Raw genomic sequence first — 14,468 nt, forward strand, 5'->3', positions numbered from 1 at the left:
GTAGAGGGAGCCTTCTTAACATGGAAGTTCCCTATCAGAATGATGTAACAGCTCTAGTTTCTAATACTAAGTTCAAATATGTCCACAAATTCTCAATTAAGGTTAATTGACTTGACACCAAAATGTGTTCAGACGTCAGTGATTGTTTATTAGTTGATGCTATTAAAAAAACAGATGGGATTTTTTTCTTTAAATAATGAGGGGTAAATTCACATAAGGTGAACACTTTCATAGTCTTTATTGTTATATTATTGTGTATGTACTGTTTTATGCAGATAGTTCATATGTATTATGCAATACTTTGTCTTTTTGTTACATACCAATTATACAGATAGATGCCATAGGGAGGGGTATGGGTACAGGGCATAATCTTGCCTTAAAGGAGCTTCCAATTTAGTTGGAAGGACAAAAGACAGGCATGGAAAGTTAAATCATAGTGAAGAGCTAAATAATAGGTCAAGATAAACATACATACAACTTCACAAGATACTGTGTAACAAATTGATAGGTGGATTTTACTGAAAATAATGCGATAAGGGTTTAGAGGGATTATGACTATGATTATTTTCATTCAGTTATGAGATTTCAAAAAGAACTACACAGAATTTACACATCTCAAATCTCTTCACAATCATAGAACTATTTTCTCTCAAAATGTTTTTGTCCAGATATGCAGGTGCATGAAGTATGGAGAAGAAAAAAATCAATTTCTGGCATTCAAGGTGGTGAAGACAAAACAAAAGATGATAATATTGAAAGTTTCATGACTGATTTTTCAAATGTTTATGCCTCAGGTAATAATGAAAGGATCAAATACCTTTCCTATTTGTCACTTTTTTGTGGTATAAAAGAATTTCAATGTTTTGATGTATACTGATGTGAAAAAAATATATATTTCAAGTAAAATCACAGGGTGTTCCATCTATTCCTTGCAGAAGGGTGGGAGAACTATGGGTACAGAATATTTCATTATGCAGTTGGATTAAATTGCTATGTTGTTTTTTCCTCTTTTCTCTCTCTCCTTTTTCTTTCTCATTTTCTTTCTCTCTTTCCTACCTTCTTTCTACCCTCCCTCTCTCCTTCCTTCCTTCCTTCCTCTTGTTTGTTTCTTTCTAATAAGAAATGGCTCCCTGGATAGGGATGGAGGTATCAATATATTTGGAAACTGAGGCAATTGAAAAACAAAGTTATCCATAAATATTTTTAAATTTAAAATAATATTGTGTAAATTATTTTAAAAGAAAAGTCAGCAAAAGTTTCTTGGAAAGTGGATGCCGAGATAATCTGGTTCCATCTTGATTTCTTCCCATGTTGATCATGGAGAGCCAATAAGGCATGAATCATATCCAATTAATCAATAAATATCTATTAAGTATCTATCATGTGCTAGGCACTTGGGTGGGGAAGTTTTTGCAACTGCATGGAATAGACAGTGCACAATGGATGGGCGGGCTGCTTGAATGTTGACCTAAGACTAATATGAGAATAGTTCACTGAATTATAGAATAGACCAAAGTGAATCAATGAATGTCAAAGTTCAGAATTTGCCTAAAGTTTTGGTCTTTATTTGATAGTTCATCTGCCACATTATCCTAAATAATGTTTACTGGATCAATTGCAAGGAATAACTGATAGATTTTCTTGGAAACTAGTGTTAATTCTGAAATAAGACCCTGATATTTCTTTGAGTTCTTTCTAGACTTATTACCATCTAAACATGGAGGTGAATTTACAGAACGCTTTTTGCTAGAGGTGGTCGACATTCTCCTGCATTATATCAGAAAAACCTTTGATGAGAAAAGTAAAATACTAGACTTTCATCACCCTCACCAACTTCTTGAAGGTTTGGATGGCTTCAACTTAGAGCTGTCTGAAGAGCCTGAACCACTGGAACAGCTACTTGTTGATTGCAGAGATACCTTAAAATATGGAGTTAAAACAGGTGATATGCAAAACAGGAAGGTACATTTTCATGTCCAGAAGTACTTTTGAGAGTAGAGTATACCTAAAATGGCATACTATCACTATTAAGTATATTTCCAAATGTAAATTTTCAGGAAATGTGAATATTTTAATCTCATTTAGGACTCCCATTTACATATTATTCTCATTTGGGACTCCCTGGGAAGAAGGGATCTTCTTAATACTTTCTAAACCTTGTCAATTGTACAGTGTTATTGTTAAAAGTCTAAATAACCTTATATTATCTGTGAGATAGCACCTTCCAAAAATATATAATTTTTTTCAATTAATGTTTTTACTTTTTCTCCTTCCTGCCTCCTGCCCTCCTATCTTCCTCCCCCTCAATGGGAAAGAAAAATAAACATAAAATCTTTATAACATATGCATAAAACACATAAAATATATTAATAATCAATTAAAAATCACCATGTTATCCACATTTAAAAATGTGTGTTTTATTTTGCATCTTGAGTCCATTACCTCTCTCTTAGTGGGTGCCACACTTTGAATCTTTTATATTTAAATTTAAACTTTTTAAATCTGTTGGTTTAATTTGAATTGTTATATCAATTTTTTCACTGAATTTGTCTACACTCATCCTTGCTTCTTTACCCCTTCTTCATTATATTTAATTTAAAATTTCTCCTCCTGGAGCAGCTAGGTGGCACAGTGGATAAAGCACTGGACTCAGATTCAGGAGGACCTGAGTTCAAATCCGGCCTCAGACACTTGACACTTGCTAGCTGTGTGACTCTGGGCAAGTCACTTAAGCCCCATTGCCCCGCAAAAACAAAAAACAGAACAAAACAAAACAAAAAACAAAACGAAACATATTTATTTACCCTTTGCCCTCTTTGAATCTCTTGTGGAATTGAAGTTCTCTCTTCTAATAACAATATTATCTTTTATATCTTACCCACCTATTTATTCATTTATTCATGCATATTTATTTATTCATCTAGCTATTCATTCATTCATTCATTTATTTGTTTGTTTATTTATTTTTACAAGGAAATGAGGGTTAAGTGACTTGTCCAGGGTCACACAGCTAGTAAGTGTCAAGTGCCTGAGGCCGAATTTGAATTCATGTCCTCCTGAATCTAAGGCAGGTGCTTTATCCACTGTGCCATCTAGCTGGCCCACATTTATTCTTTATTTTCCTTTCTTATCTCAATCTTAGAAATAGCAATAAATGAGAAAGGTATTCAGGATAGAAGCGTTGTCTAATGGTTAAAATCTCCACGTATTCTGAATAGTGAAGTCCAAATCTACTGTCTGACCTCCTCATAATTATTTTCTTTCCCATTTGCCATGCAATTTCCTCTCTTGGATCCATGCCCTCCCATACTTCTGGATGTTAGTTTCTCCCAAAGTGTTCTGATTTCCCATCTTCTGAGGCAGAATGTTATCCATAGAGACCAACACTCTCAGAGAAATTTGTCTTCCTGTTCACCAACTCCCTGAAAATAATACCCAATAAAATCCCCCTCTATTATTACAAATTATGTATTTCCTAACTGGGATGTTTTTCAGTGGAAACCCCTTTGTGCAATGGTTTATGATTTCCACTGTTCTTTCCCCTTTTAATATTATTTATAATATATTATACAATAATATATTATATAATATATTATACAATAATATATAATATATCAATATATCAATATTAACAATGTATTAATGTATTATATTAATATTATTTATAATATATTATTAATATTTAATAGTACCTCCCTTTTTTACCTCACCCATTTTCTTCTTACCTGTCTTCTTACCAAGAGACTGCAGGAATTATCTTCCCTTCATTGTTTACCATGGACTTGATTAGATTAGGGAGGTAGATATCAGTGGATAGACCTGTGGGCCTTAAGTCAGGAAAACCAGTGGTCAAACTAAAACTAATTTATTAGCTGTGTGACCATGTGCAAGCAATTTTATTTCTATTTGCCTCAGTTTCCTCAACTGTAATATGGAGGTAAAAATTATATCTCCTTCCCAAGGAGTTCCCTTTTAATTGGGCTCTGTCTGATTTATTTCTATGGAATATTGTACTTTCTTTGTTGTCTGGATATTCTGTAATTATACTATCCTGCAAAGCACTTCATGTCCTGGCTCCTTGCTACTTTTCTAATCTCACACTTGACTCACTTTCATATTGTGCAATCCAACTGCAGTGGCCTGTTTACTACTGATACTACAGGAGTTTTAGATTTCTTGGAGGGTTTTTTTTTTTTGGTTTTATTTTTTTGGTTTTGGTTTTGGTTTTGGTTTGTGTCAGACCCTTTGGTCATAGTCTGGTCAGAATAATCTTTTTAAATGCATAAAATAAGATGCATAGAATTAGAAAGGAAATACATATTTTGAAGCACAATTAAAATACCTTAACCTCCACCCCCCCCAAAACAAAGTTCATTAGGTGAAGATAAAGGTTAAGAACCCCTGATCTAAAACCACATTCTAACCTCTATCTTCATGTCTTTTCACTGGCTGTCCTTCAATAGTCTCCCATTTTGCCTTTACCTCTTAGTTTCCCAGGCTTCATTCAAGGCTCAGATCAAATCCCAACTTCTACAGGAGGGATTTTTTTCTACAGGGAGGATAGTTCCCATATCCCCAGATGCTGTACTCTTCTTACTCAGATTACCTTCCAACTGCTCTGTTTATATCTTGTATGTGTCTAATTTTAACATGTCTTCTTAGTTAGAATGGAAAATCCTTACGTTCAGGGAGTATCTTTGTCTTTCTTTGTATACCTAGCACTTATCCTAGCATATATTGAAAATTTAATAAATTCTTTGGTCTGACTGACTTTTTTGTTGTTGTTTTGTTTTGTTTTGTTTTGTTTTGTTTTCAGGGCAATGAGGGTTAAGTGACTTGCCCAGGGTCACACAACTAGTAAGTGTCAAGTGTCTGAGCCAGGATTTGAACTCAGGTCCTCCTGAATCCAGGGCTAGTGCTCTATCCACTGCACCACCTAGCTGCCCCCTGACTGACTGAGTTTTTAAGCCTTGTCACCTGATAACATGTGTGATTTCTTTGTTCTGTTTCTTCCTAGGGCACCCTCGCTTTTTTAACCAGCTCTCCAGTGGGCTTGATATGATTGGACTAGCTGCTGAGTGGTTGACAGCTACTGCAAATACTAACATGTAAGTGGGTTTTCCCTACCCTCAGATACCTTAGTGATGACATCATCAGGTAAACTTATTTCTTTTGAGGCAATACTTTGCTTTGCCCAAACTAGCTGCAAATTCTGAGAGCCCCATCCTTTAGTGTTCTTGAGGATATCTTGTATCACTGTTTGGATACTTGAGACACTGAAGCCCAGGAAACAGGCCTCACTCTGTTTTTTATTGTGGTATCATTAGAGCCACCCTATAGCCTACAAATTCTCATCATCTATGAGCCCACTGATATCCTAATATGCCTTTTCCAAAGTTTGTACAATCTATCCAGATACCTGAAAAATTCATATGAAGTCACTGAGCCATCTCTGATCACAGAGTACATCTCGAGAATCATTTAACTTGAACTTCAGTACACAACCCCAGTGCAAGGTAGTAAATCAATTTATCTTCTGTTACCCAACAATGCATAATGTCTAGAAGACAGGCAGTCAGTGTATGCTTGTCTAATGAAGACTTGCTGAGAGAGTGAATGCATGACTGACTATATAGGATCATACCAAAGAATATGAATACCTTGTAATTTTGTCATTTTACACAATCAACAGTGATTATAAATCTCATTTGGCTCTGAAAACCATCATTGCTGTGATTCTCCAAAAAGTTCAGGCTAATTTTCTGCCTAAGGGGGAAAGAGTGAATAAGTAATTCTTTGTGAATAAAACCATTTCTAAACATTGATAGTTGGACGAGCTACCTGAAGAGCAAATTCATCCCTATGTACATATGAAAAATACTACACATGGACAGGGACATGGGTACAGGACTGAGCAGAAGGAATAAAGTAAAATGGATTGCCTCTCTCTCTTCCTTTCTTCCTTCTCTCTTTCCTCCTCCCCTTTTATAATATATTGATTTAATCATCTTGCTAGTATTTTCTTCATATTATGTAACCAAATTTGAGAGTTCTCAGGTCAGGAAGAAAGTTTTTATTTTATTTTATTTTAATCGTTTCTCACTTCTCCCTGAAATAAAGACCAATTTTCTTAACATAATTGGAGATGGTGTATTTCTTCAAGTCATAAAAGTCATAAAATACAACAGTCTCCAAAAATTTAATGTTGAGATTTAGCCAAAAGACAATGGCGAGTTATAAATATACTAGGAGTGAGTATAATGCTATAGAATTACCAAGGAAGAAATGTATAAGAAAAGCAGTATAGGGGCAGCTAGGTGGTGCAGTGGATAAATCAGTGTGGCCCTGGATTGAGGAGGACCTGAGTTCAAATCTGGACTAAGAAACTTGACATGGACTAGCTGTGTGACCCTGGGCAAGTCACTTAACCCTCATTACTCTGCCCCCCCCCCAAAAAAAAAACGCAGTGTAAAGAGTATCAACGGAGAGATATATGTCTAGAAAAAAAATTAGGCTAGTCATGTAGCAAGAGCAAATTAAAATCAATTGAAAAAACTGAAAGCTCCATTGGTATTAAATATTAAGAGGCCTAGAAGAAGTTCCCTATAATAATGAATAGACTTCTTCTGGAATGTAAGAGAGAATTGACAAAAATCACATGGAATGCGAAAGAAGGGATGGGTTGTGACTTGCATTGCTGGAGAGAATGTCCTCAGAGACTTCTTTTTTTCCCCACACTCTAACAGAGCTTCCTTTTGTACCTCTTTTATGTGAAATAATTTCCCCCATTCTTCTTTCCCCTTCCCCCTTCTCCCATTTCATCCCTCTTTATCACTCTTTTCTTTTCTTTTATTTTGGAAATAATCCTATCATAGTCAACTCATATCCATGTGAGTCTATGCAGACTCCTTCTAACTTCCCAAATAATGAGAAGGAATACATCCAATTTAACTTTATTTAATCCCTTATGACTAATCTTTTCTGTCTACTGCCTTATATTTCACTTTAATCTTTTATTTGAAGGTCAAGTTTTCTAATCAGCTTTGGTCTTTTCGTCATGAATGCTTGAAAGCCCTCTATTTCATTAAATGATTGTTTTTCCCCTGAAGGATTATACTCAGTTTTGCCGGGTACATCATTCTTGGTTGTACTCCTATCTTCTTTGACTTCCATCATATCATATTCCAAACCCCCTGATTAATATAGAAGCTGCCAAATTGTTTATGATCCTGACTGTGGCTCCACAGTATTTGAATTGTTTCTTTCTGGCTGCTTGAAATATTTTCTCTTTGACATGGGAGCTCTGGAATTTGGCTATAATATTCATGGGAGTTTTCATTTTAGTATTTTTTCAAGGAACTGATCATTGGATTCTTTGAATTTCTACTTTGCTCTTTGGTTTTAGGATATCCGAGCATTTTTCCTTGATAATTTTTTGGAATATTATGTCCAGGATTTTATTGTACCCTTCAGGTAATCCAACAATTTTTCTCTCTGCTCAAACTATTTTCCAACTCAGTTTTTCAAGTGAAATATATGCCTCCACTGATACATTGCCTGCAGAGCCTGCTCTTGGTTTGCTGGTCTGGTCTGTGATTCATTATACTCTAGGCCTAACCACCATTCCAGTAAAGCAGACTTTTTCTGCTGATATCCTAAGTTGTCTTAGGTTGGATAATTATTTCACCCGGACCTTTTGTTTGGTCCTGCCATTCCACAAATTAAATTGGGGGGTTATTTTAAAGTTGTTTGGAGATGAATTTGTGAGAGTTCAGGTGGATTCCTGCCTTTACTCCACCATCTTGGCTTTGCTTCTGTTCAGCAACTTCTGAGTAAAGAAAGGCACCCCTGGGGTAGAGTACATTTGGGGCTACTAAGACTGCTCTCTAGAGGTTTCTTCTATCTTTGTTTTAATGTTGTATCTTGTGAATACCATAATGGGATCTCCTGTGATATTATAATGTGGCACTTTTCAATTAGGTGGTCATCATTCTGAGGCAGCCTATTATGGCTAATGGTTATCATCCATAGTTGAAGTAAAATTTATATATTGCTGAGACCAGGGAAAGACCTTAGCTTAAAAAGACCAAGGAATCTCACTGGATCTGGGGCCCTGTCCAGTCATCTTGATGAATATCTTGTCACTGGACCCAGATGGTTCTGGAGGATAGAGTGAGTCTGTTTACTTTGCATAGCCCTCCCTCACTTAAATACATTTCACTCTAAGTCATGACATTACTTTCTGATGTCATGTTCTTCTTCAAGAGTTAAGGAAAAATCACCAACACCCTGTGAGTAAGACATACCCACTGGCAACTGGAAAACTCTAGTTAACAATAGAGATTCCTTTCCCTCTCCCTCTACATCTTCTACTCTCTCTCCTTCCTCTGTCCATATAGGGAATCATAACCTTAATTGTGGGTGCTCTGCCCAAAGGAATATAAGCTCTGCTGAAACTTTGCAGGATGACTTGGGTGTCACAACCTCAATTATTTTTATTGTTAATGTATTTATTTATTTAGAAATTTTCCCCACCTTACATGTAAAAACAAATTGTAGCATTGCTTTTTAAAACTTTGTGTTCCAAATTTTCTTATTCCCTCTCTACCTCATTAAGAACTCAAGCAATTCAATATAAGTTATACATGTGCAGTCATGCAAAAAATCTTTAGAAAAAGGAACAACAAAATATACTTCCATCTGTATTCAGATACCATCAGTTCTTTCTCTGTAGATGGATTGTATTTTTCATAGGTACTTCAGAGTTCTCTTGGATCATTGTATTACTGAAAATAACTAAGTCATTTGCAGCACATCTTCTTACAATATTCCTGTTATTTTGTATATAGTACATTTCACTTTGCATTGGCTCATGTAAGTCTTTCCAGCCACCTCAATTTTTTTGAGGACCCCAAGTCACTCTGACTCTCATAGATTAGCTAACAATTGGGCCCAGCCCAAGCCTGATTGGCTGTTTGGCTTCTTAATGAGTGGTCTTAATGAGTGATTACAAATAGCAACTGTTTCTTTTTCAGCCAGAAATTGAGGGCCTTCCCCTCCCAGACTTCCTTCCTTCTCTCCTTCCTTTTTTCCTTTCCTCCCTTCCTCCCTCCTTCCTTCCTTCTTTCTCTGTCTCTCTCTTCCATGTATTTATTTGCTCATTCATTCATTCATTCTTTATTCACTCATTTAATATATCATTCATTCATTCATTTATTCATCCATTTATTTTATTTGTTTGTTTGCTTATCTGCTTCCTTATTTATTTATTGCTAAGACCTGGAAAAGACCTTCGCTTAAAAAGGCCAAGGTCTCCCACTGGACCAGGGCCATCTCCAGTCATCCTAAAGAATATCTTGCCGTTGGACCCAGAGGGCTCTGTAGGAATGAGTGAGATTGGTGACTTTGTACAGGCTTCCCTCACTTAAATCCAATTCACTGAATGTTATAACATCACCTCCTGATGTCATGGTCCTCTTTGAGAATTAAGGACAAACAACAACAACAATAATGAGACACTTCTCAATTAGGTGGTCATCATTCTGAGATAGCCTGTCATGACTAATGGTTATCCTCCATAGCTGAAATGCAAAAAAGGACTTGAAATAAATCTATTCATTTCCTTCCTCTGCCAAGAATTTTATATTTTGCTTGATCTTTACATATTTAGTGATAAAGACCACTCACTTCTTTGATTTGTTTCTTTTTGTTGTTATTTAGTCATTTTAGCCATGACTTCTTGACCCCATTTGGAATTTTCTTTGCAAAGATACTAGATGGGGCCACTTCTTTCTCAAGCTCATTTTACAGCTAAAGATACTGAGGCAAACAGGCTTAAATGACTTGCCTAGGGTCATACAACTAGTAATTGTTTAAGGGCATATTGAAACAAAGGAAGATGAGTCTTCCTGGCTCCAGGCCCAGAGCAATCTATGAACTGTACCACCTAATTGCCTGCTATATAGTCTGGGTTACAACTTGAGGAATTTCTTCTTCCTTATTTGCTAATATAATGAGAAGAAGGAGCATATTAAGGGCAGTTGGTGCAGTTGATAGAATTCTGCAGTTGGATTTAGGAATATTGAGTTCAATTCTTGCTTCAGGCAGGTATTAGTTTTGAACATGGTATTAAAACCTAGCCTCAGTGGTCTTATCTGTAAAATGGTGGCAATCATAGCATCTACTTCTTAGGCTTGTTCTGAGGACCAAATAAGGTAGCCTATATATAAAAAACGCTTTGTAAAACATAAATGTTATAGTGCTATCTTTTTTAAATGCTGAATTCATCTTCATTGTGAATTTCTTTCACTATGTCCCTTTGTCAAAACAAAACTTTTGATAATCAGAAAATTGATCTTCTGACTTATGGGCTCTGCTGCCAAGTTGTTTTGAAGCAAATCATATTTTTAGAACAGTGCCCTTGGCAATTAGAGAACAGGAGATGAAGAGTTAGACAAAAATGAAGGTAATATCCTCTGTCAGAGGTCAGGAATATATGTGTAGCAATCAAAAGTAATATCTCATAGAAACGAATCCTAAAAATTAAACTGAAACAAGTAATCTAGATACTCATTTAAAAAAAAATCCTGGGCAGCTGGGTGGTGCAGTAGATAAAGCACTGGCCTTGGATTCAGGAGGACCTGAGTTCAAATCCAGCCTCAGACACTTGACACTATCTGTGTCACCCTGGGCAAGTCACTTAACCCTCATTGCCCCACAAAATAAATAAATAAATAAAACAATTCTCCAGAGGAAAACAAAATATGTTTCTCTTTTTCTTTTGAATATTATTAATACCTTTAGTAAGCAAGCTTATTTTTCTACTTGGTATTCCATAAGCAATTAGCTAACAAGTAGTACTAAAGCTTTCATAAATTAAAAAAAAATGACTACAAATCAACTAGACTTATGACTGCTCCTTATTTTTTTTTTCCTCTTGAGGGGGTAGTGTGGTATTGTGGAAATAACAGTGAATTTAGCATCAGGAGATCTATTGTGAATTTTCCTTCTACTACTCCCTTTGTGAGAATCAGCAATTATAAAAAAAAAAAAGATAACAACAACAACAACAACAACAACAACAACAATTTAAATCTTTACTTCCTTATCTATAAAAGGGGAGTGTGATAATGCCTATAGAGATTACCTCACATAGCTGCCATGAGCTTCAAGTGGGGTGATGTATTTAAAATACTTTGTAAAACTTAAAGTACCCTATAAACAAGGCATTATTACTACTTAGTCATTGCTAATTTTGTTGTGTTTCTTCTTTGTTTATTTTAAAGCCTCTTTTAAGAAAGTAGGAAGCATTTTTTTTTTTGCAGGGCAATGGGGGTTAAGTGACTTGCCCAGGGTCACACAGCTAGTAAGTGTCAAGTGCCTGAGGCCAGATTTGAACTCAGGTACTCCTGAATCCAGGGCCGGTGCTTATCCACTGCGCCACCTAGCCGCCCCAAGTAGGAAGCATTTTAAGATCAAGACAAAAGAAATTCGTCAGGGCTAATTCTGTAATTATACTCATAAATCTGGTTTATGAAGCATATTTGGTAATTTACAGAATTACTGTTCTTAAAACCAGCAATTTTGCTTACACATATAGTGGAAAATGAGAAGTGACTTCATTGGCTGATGCAGTAGTGATATAACTTTTACATTTAAAGAAGCTTCATAGCCTTTTAAATATAAGAAAGATACAATGTAATATTATTATTTTATTGTTATTGATTGTCATCATCATCATTGTCATCGTCATTGTCATCATCATGTATGTCAGACCTAGCATTGTGCAATCCTGCACAGCCAATATAGGAGGCCACGTGGTATAGTGTAAAGAATATTGGAGTCAGGGAGACTAGGTTCAAATCTTTTCTCAGACACTCATTAGATGTCTGACCCTAGGCAAATCACTTCACCTCTTTCTGCCTCAGTTTCTTCATCTGTAAAATCAGCTTAATAATAAGACCAGTTATACACATTATTGTCAGTTGATTAAGATGATTTATGTAAAATACTTTGCCAGTGTTTAAGTATTATATAAACATTAGCCATTAGTACAGATGATGTTCATTTTATGCATGCATACCTTTTAATGAAATCAGCAATTCAATTTATATTACATACAGGTTTACGTATGAAATATCCCCAGTGTTTATTGTAATGGAAATAATGCTCCTCAAGAAAATGTATGAAATAATTGGCTGGGGAGAAATAGAAGCTGATGGAATATTTTCTCCTGGTAAGCAGAATTTTTAAGGTTCCGATTAGATGTGTAATGGGATATAAAAGAACAATGATTTTTATTTTTAAAGAGAGAAATTTAGTCATGTCTGTCTTTTAATGTTAGTGGTTGTTATATTTTGATTTATTTCACTTGCTTGTTTTTTCTCCTTACTTTTCTCTCTTTTCCTTAAACTGGAAAAATAGGAAAACCACAATTAAGTTGTATTGATTCCAATATATTAACTGATTTTTATCTTTTTATTTAAAAAATAAATCATCACCAAAATAATGGTTCTCTGGGAAAGGAGAAAGGCAAACATGCAGGTGAAATTTTAGGCAATAGAAAGGCATAAGGTATAAATAAAAATTACTTTCAAAAAGAGTAAAGTAAATACTTAGCTGTTCTAAAAAGTTCAAATCTCTAGATTTGGACAATTATGTTCCACAATACCAACTCTAAATCTACGATCCTACTTAGAAACCTATGAACTTTGGTAGAGGAGATTTTTGAGCTTCTTGATAATCTCTGGTATTATGGTTAGTAGCTGGGAAACTGGAGTTAGGAAAATGTGTTGATTCCCCCCGCCAAAAAAAAATGAGGAAAGAATAGATTTTGAGAATTGTTACCCAGAAAATTTTTCATGAATCTTTTGAAATATTCTAGAGTTGGTTATTATACTGATGGCTCGTGGGCATTCTTATTCAGGTACCATTTAGCAGATATGGACTCTGAGATCTTTTCTGATAAATTAAATAATTCCATGAAAGTAGATAGCATTGTAATAAATTTATATTTCCCCTACAGAACCTTGCTTATATTTCATATAATTTTTTGTTTCATTCTAGAAAGAGAATTAAAAACAACAACAACAAAAAGTAACATGTTATGAAGGCTTTATCTTAATACTATCTATGAGAATACTTTCAAAATAATATCAATGACAATTATTGACTTTAATTTCAGCTGGGTGGGTTTCTCAATTTAACATTATTTCTTTGTTTCAATTTTTTTGGAAATTGGATTATTAGTGTGCTCTTTCTCTCTGTTGCATAGGTGGGAGCATATCAAATCTTTACAGCATATTGGTAGCTCGTTACAAAACATTTCCAGAGATTAAAACCAAAGGCATGGCTGTACTTCCAAAGATTGTATTATTTGTTTCTGAACATGTAAGTTAAATTTCAAATAAATAAACTGTCCTAAACCATATAAATTTAAAAGAACAAGAACCCCTTATGATACCTAAAAAGAATGAAGTGCTACTCATTGTAGTAGACAGATTCACTTTTTTTTTTTTCTGGAGCACTATCTATGTGGCTATATCATAAAGTGCCATATATTTGTGGGAACATAAAAGTTTCTAGTGACTTTGGACAGTGAAGATAGCCAATACAAATAATTCAGTATACAAAATACCCATTTTAGGGACAACTAGGTAGCTCAGTGGATAAAGCACCGGCCCTGGATTCAGGAGGCCCTGAGTTCAAATCCGGCCTCAAACACTTGATACTTATTAGCTGTGCGACCCTCATTGCCCCACCAAAAAGAAAAGAAAAGAAAAGAAAAGAAAAGAAAAGAAAAGAAAAGAAAAGAAAAGAAAATACCCATTTTAGTAGATTGGATAGAAAGATATAGTATTCCCTTAAAAAAAAAAAAAGAAAAAGAGGGGCCAGCCAGGTGGCGCAGTGAATAAAACACTAGCCTTGGATTCAGGAAGATATGAGTTCTAATCCAGCCTCAGACACTTGACACTTAGTAGCTGTGTGATCCTGGGCAAGTCACTTAACCCTCATTGCCCTGCCCTCCCAAAAAAAAAGAAAAGAAAAGAAAAAGAAAATGGAGATGTGGCATTATTATGGCTAGAAAAAAATCCCTTAAAAGGATACTATAATTTGGGGGACATTGTGTATGTGTCCGCATAAAGATATGAGATGATAACATGATAAGACATGACAAGACATGACATGACATGATATGTTATGATATGACATGATTAATTTTGTTGTTGTTCAGTCATTTCATTCATGTCTGAATCTTTGTGACCCTATATGGGGTTTTCTTGGCAAAGATACTGGAACAGTTTACCATTTCCTCTCCAGATCATTTTATAGATGAAGAAACTGAGGCAAACAGGGTGAAGGGATTTGCACAGGGTCATATAAGTTGTAAATGTCCAGATCAGATTTAAACTCTTCCTGACTCTACATCCTGCATTCTATCTACTGCACCACCAAGGTGCCAATGTGAT

General features: G+C 35.2%; 1 protein-coding gene across 1 annotated transcript in view; it reads left to right on the top strand.

Annotated features, from left to right (window-relative positions):
• Positions 1 to 670: 670 nt before the first annotated feature.
• Positions 671 to 14,468, top strand: part of LOC122734935 (glutamate decarboxylase 1-like) — a 41,835-nt gene continuing 28,037 nt past the window's right edge. The window contains exons 1-5 of the mRNA XM_043976122.1: positions 671 to 794; positions 1,700 to 1,942; positions 5,018 to 5,108; positions 12,123 to 12,235; positions 13,274 to 13,389. Of these exons, the coding sequence (XP_043832057.1) occupies positions 671 to 794; positions 1,700 to 1,942; positions 5,018 to 5,108; positions 12,123 to 12,235; positions 13,274 to 13,389 (687 nt within the window). The remainder of the gene's footprint in view (positions 795 to 1,699; positions 1,943 to 5,017; positions 5,109 to 12,122; positions 12,236 to 13,273; positions 13,390 to 14,468) is intronic.

The sequence above is a fragment of the Dromiciops gliroides genome, chromosome 1 (genome assembly GCF_019393635.1).
Source record: "Dromiciops gliroides isolate mDroGli1 chromosome 1, mDroGli1.pri, whole genome shotgun sequence".
Lineage (NCBI taxonomy): Eukaryota > Metazoa > Chordata > Mammalia > Microbiotheria > Microbiotheriidae > Dromiciops > Dromiciops gliroides.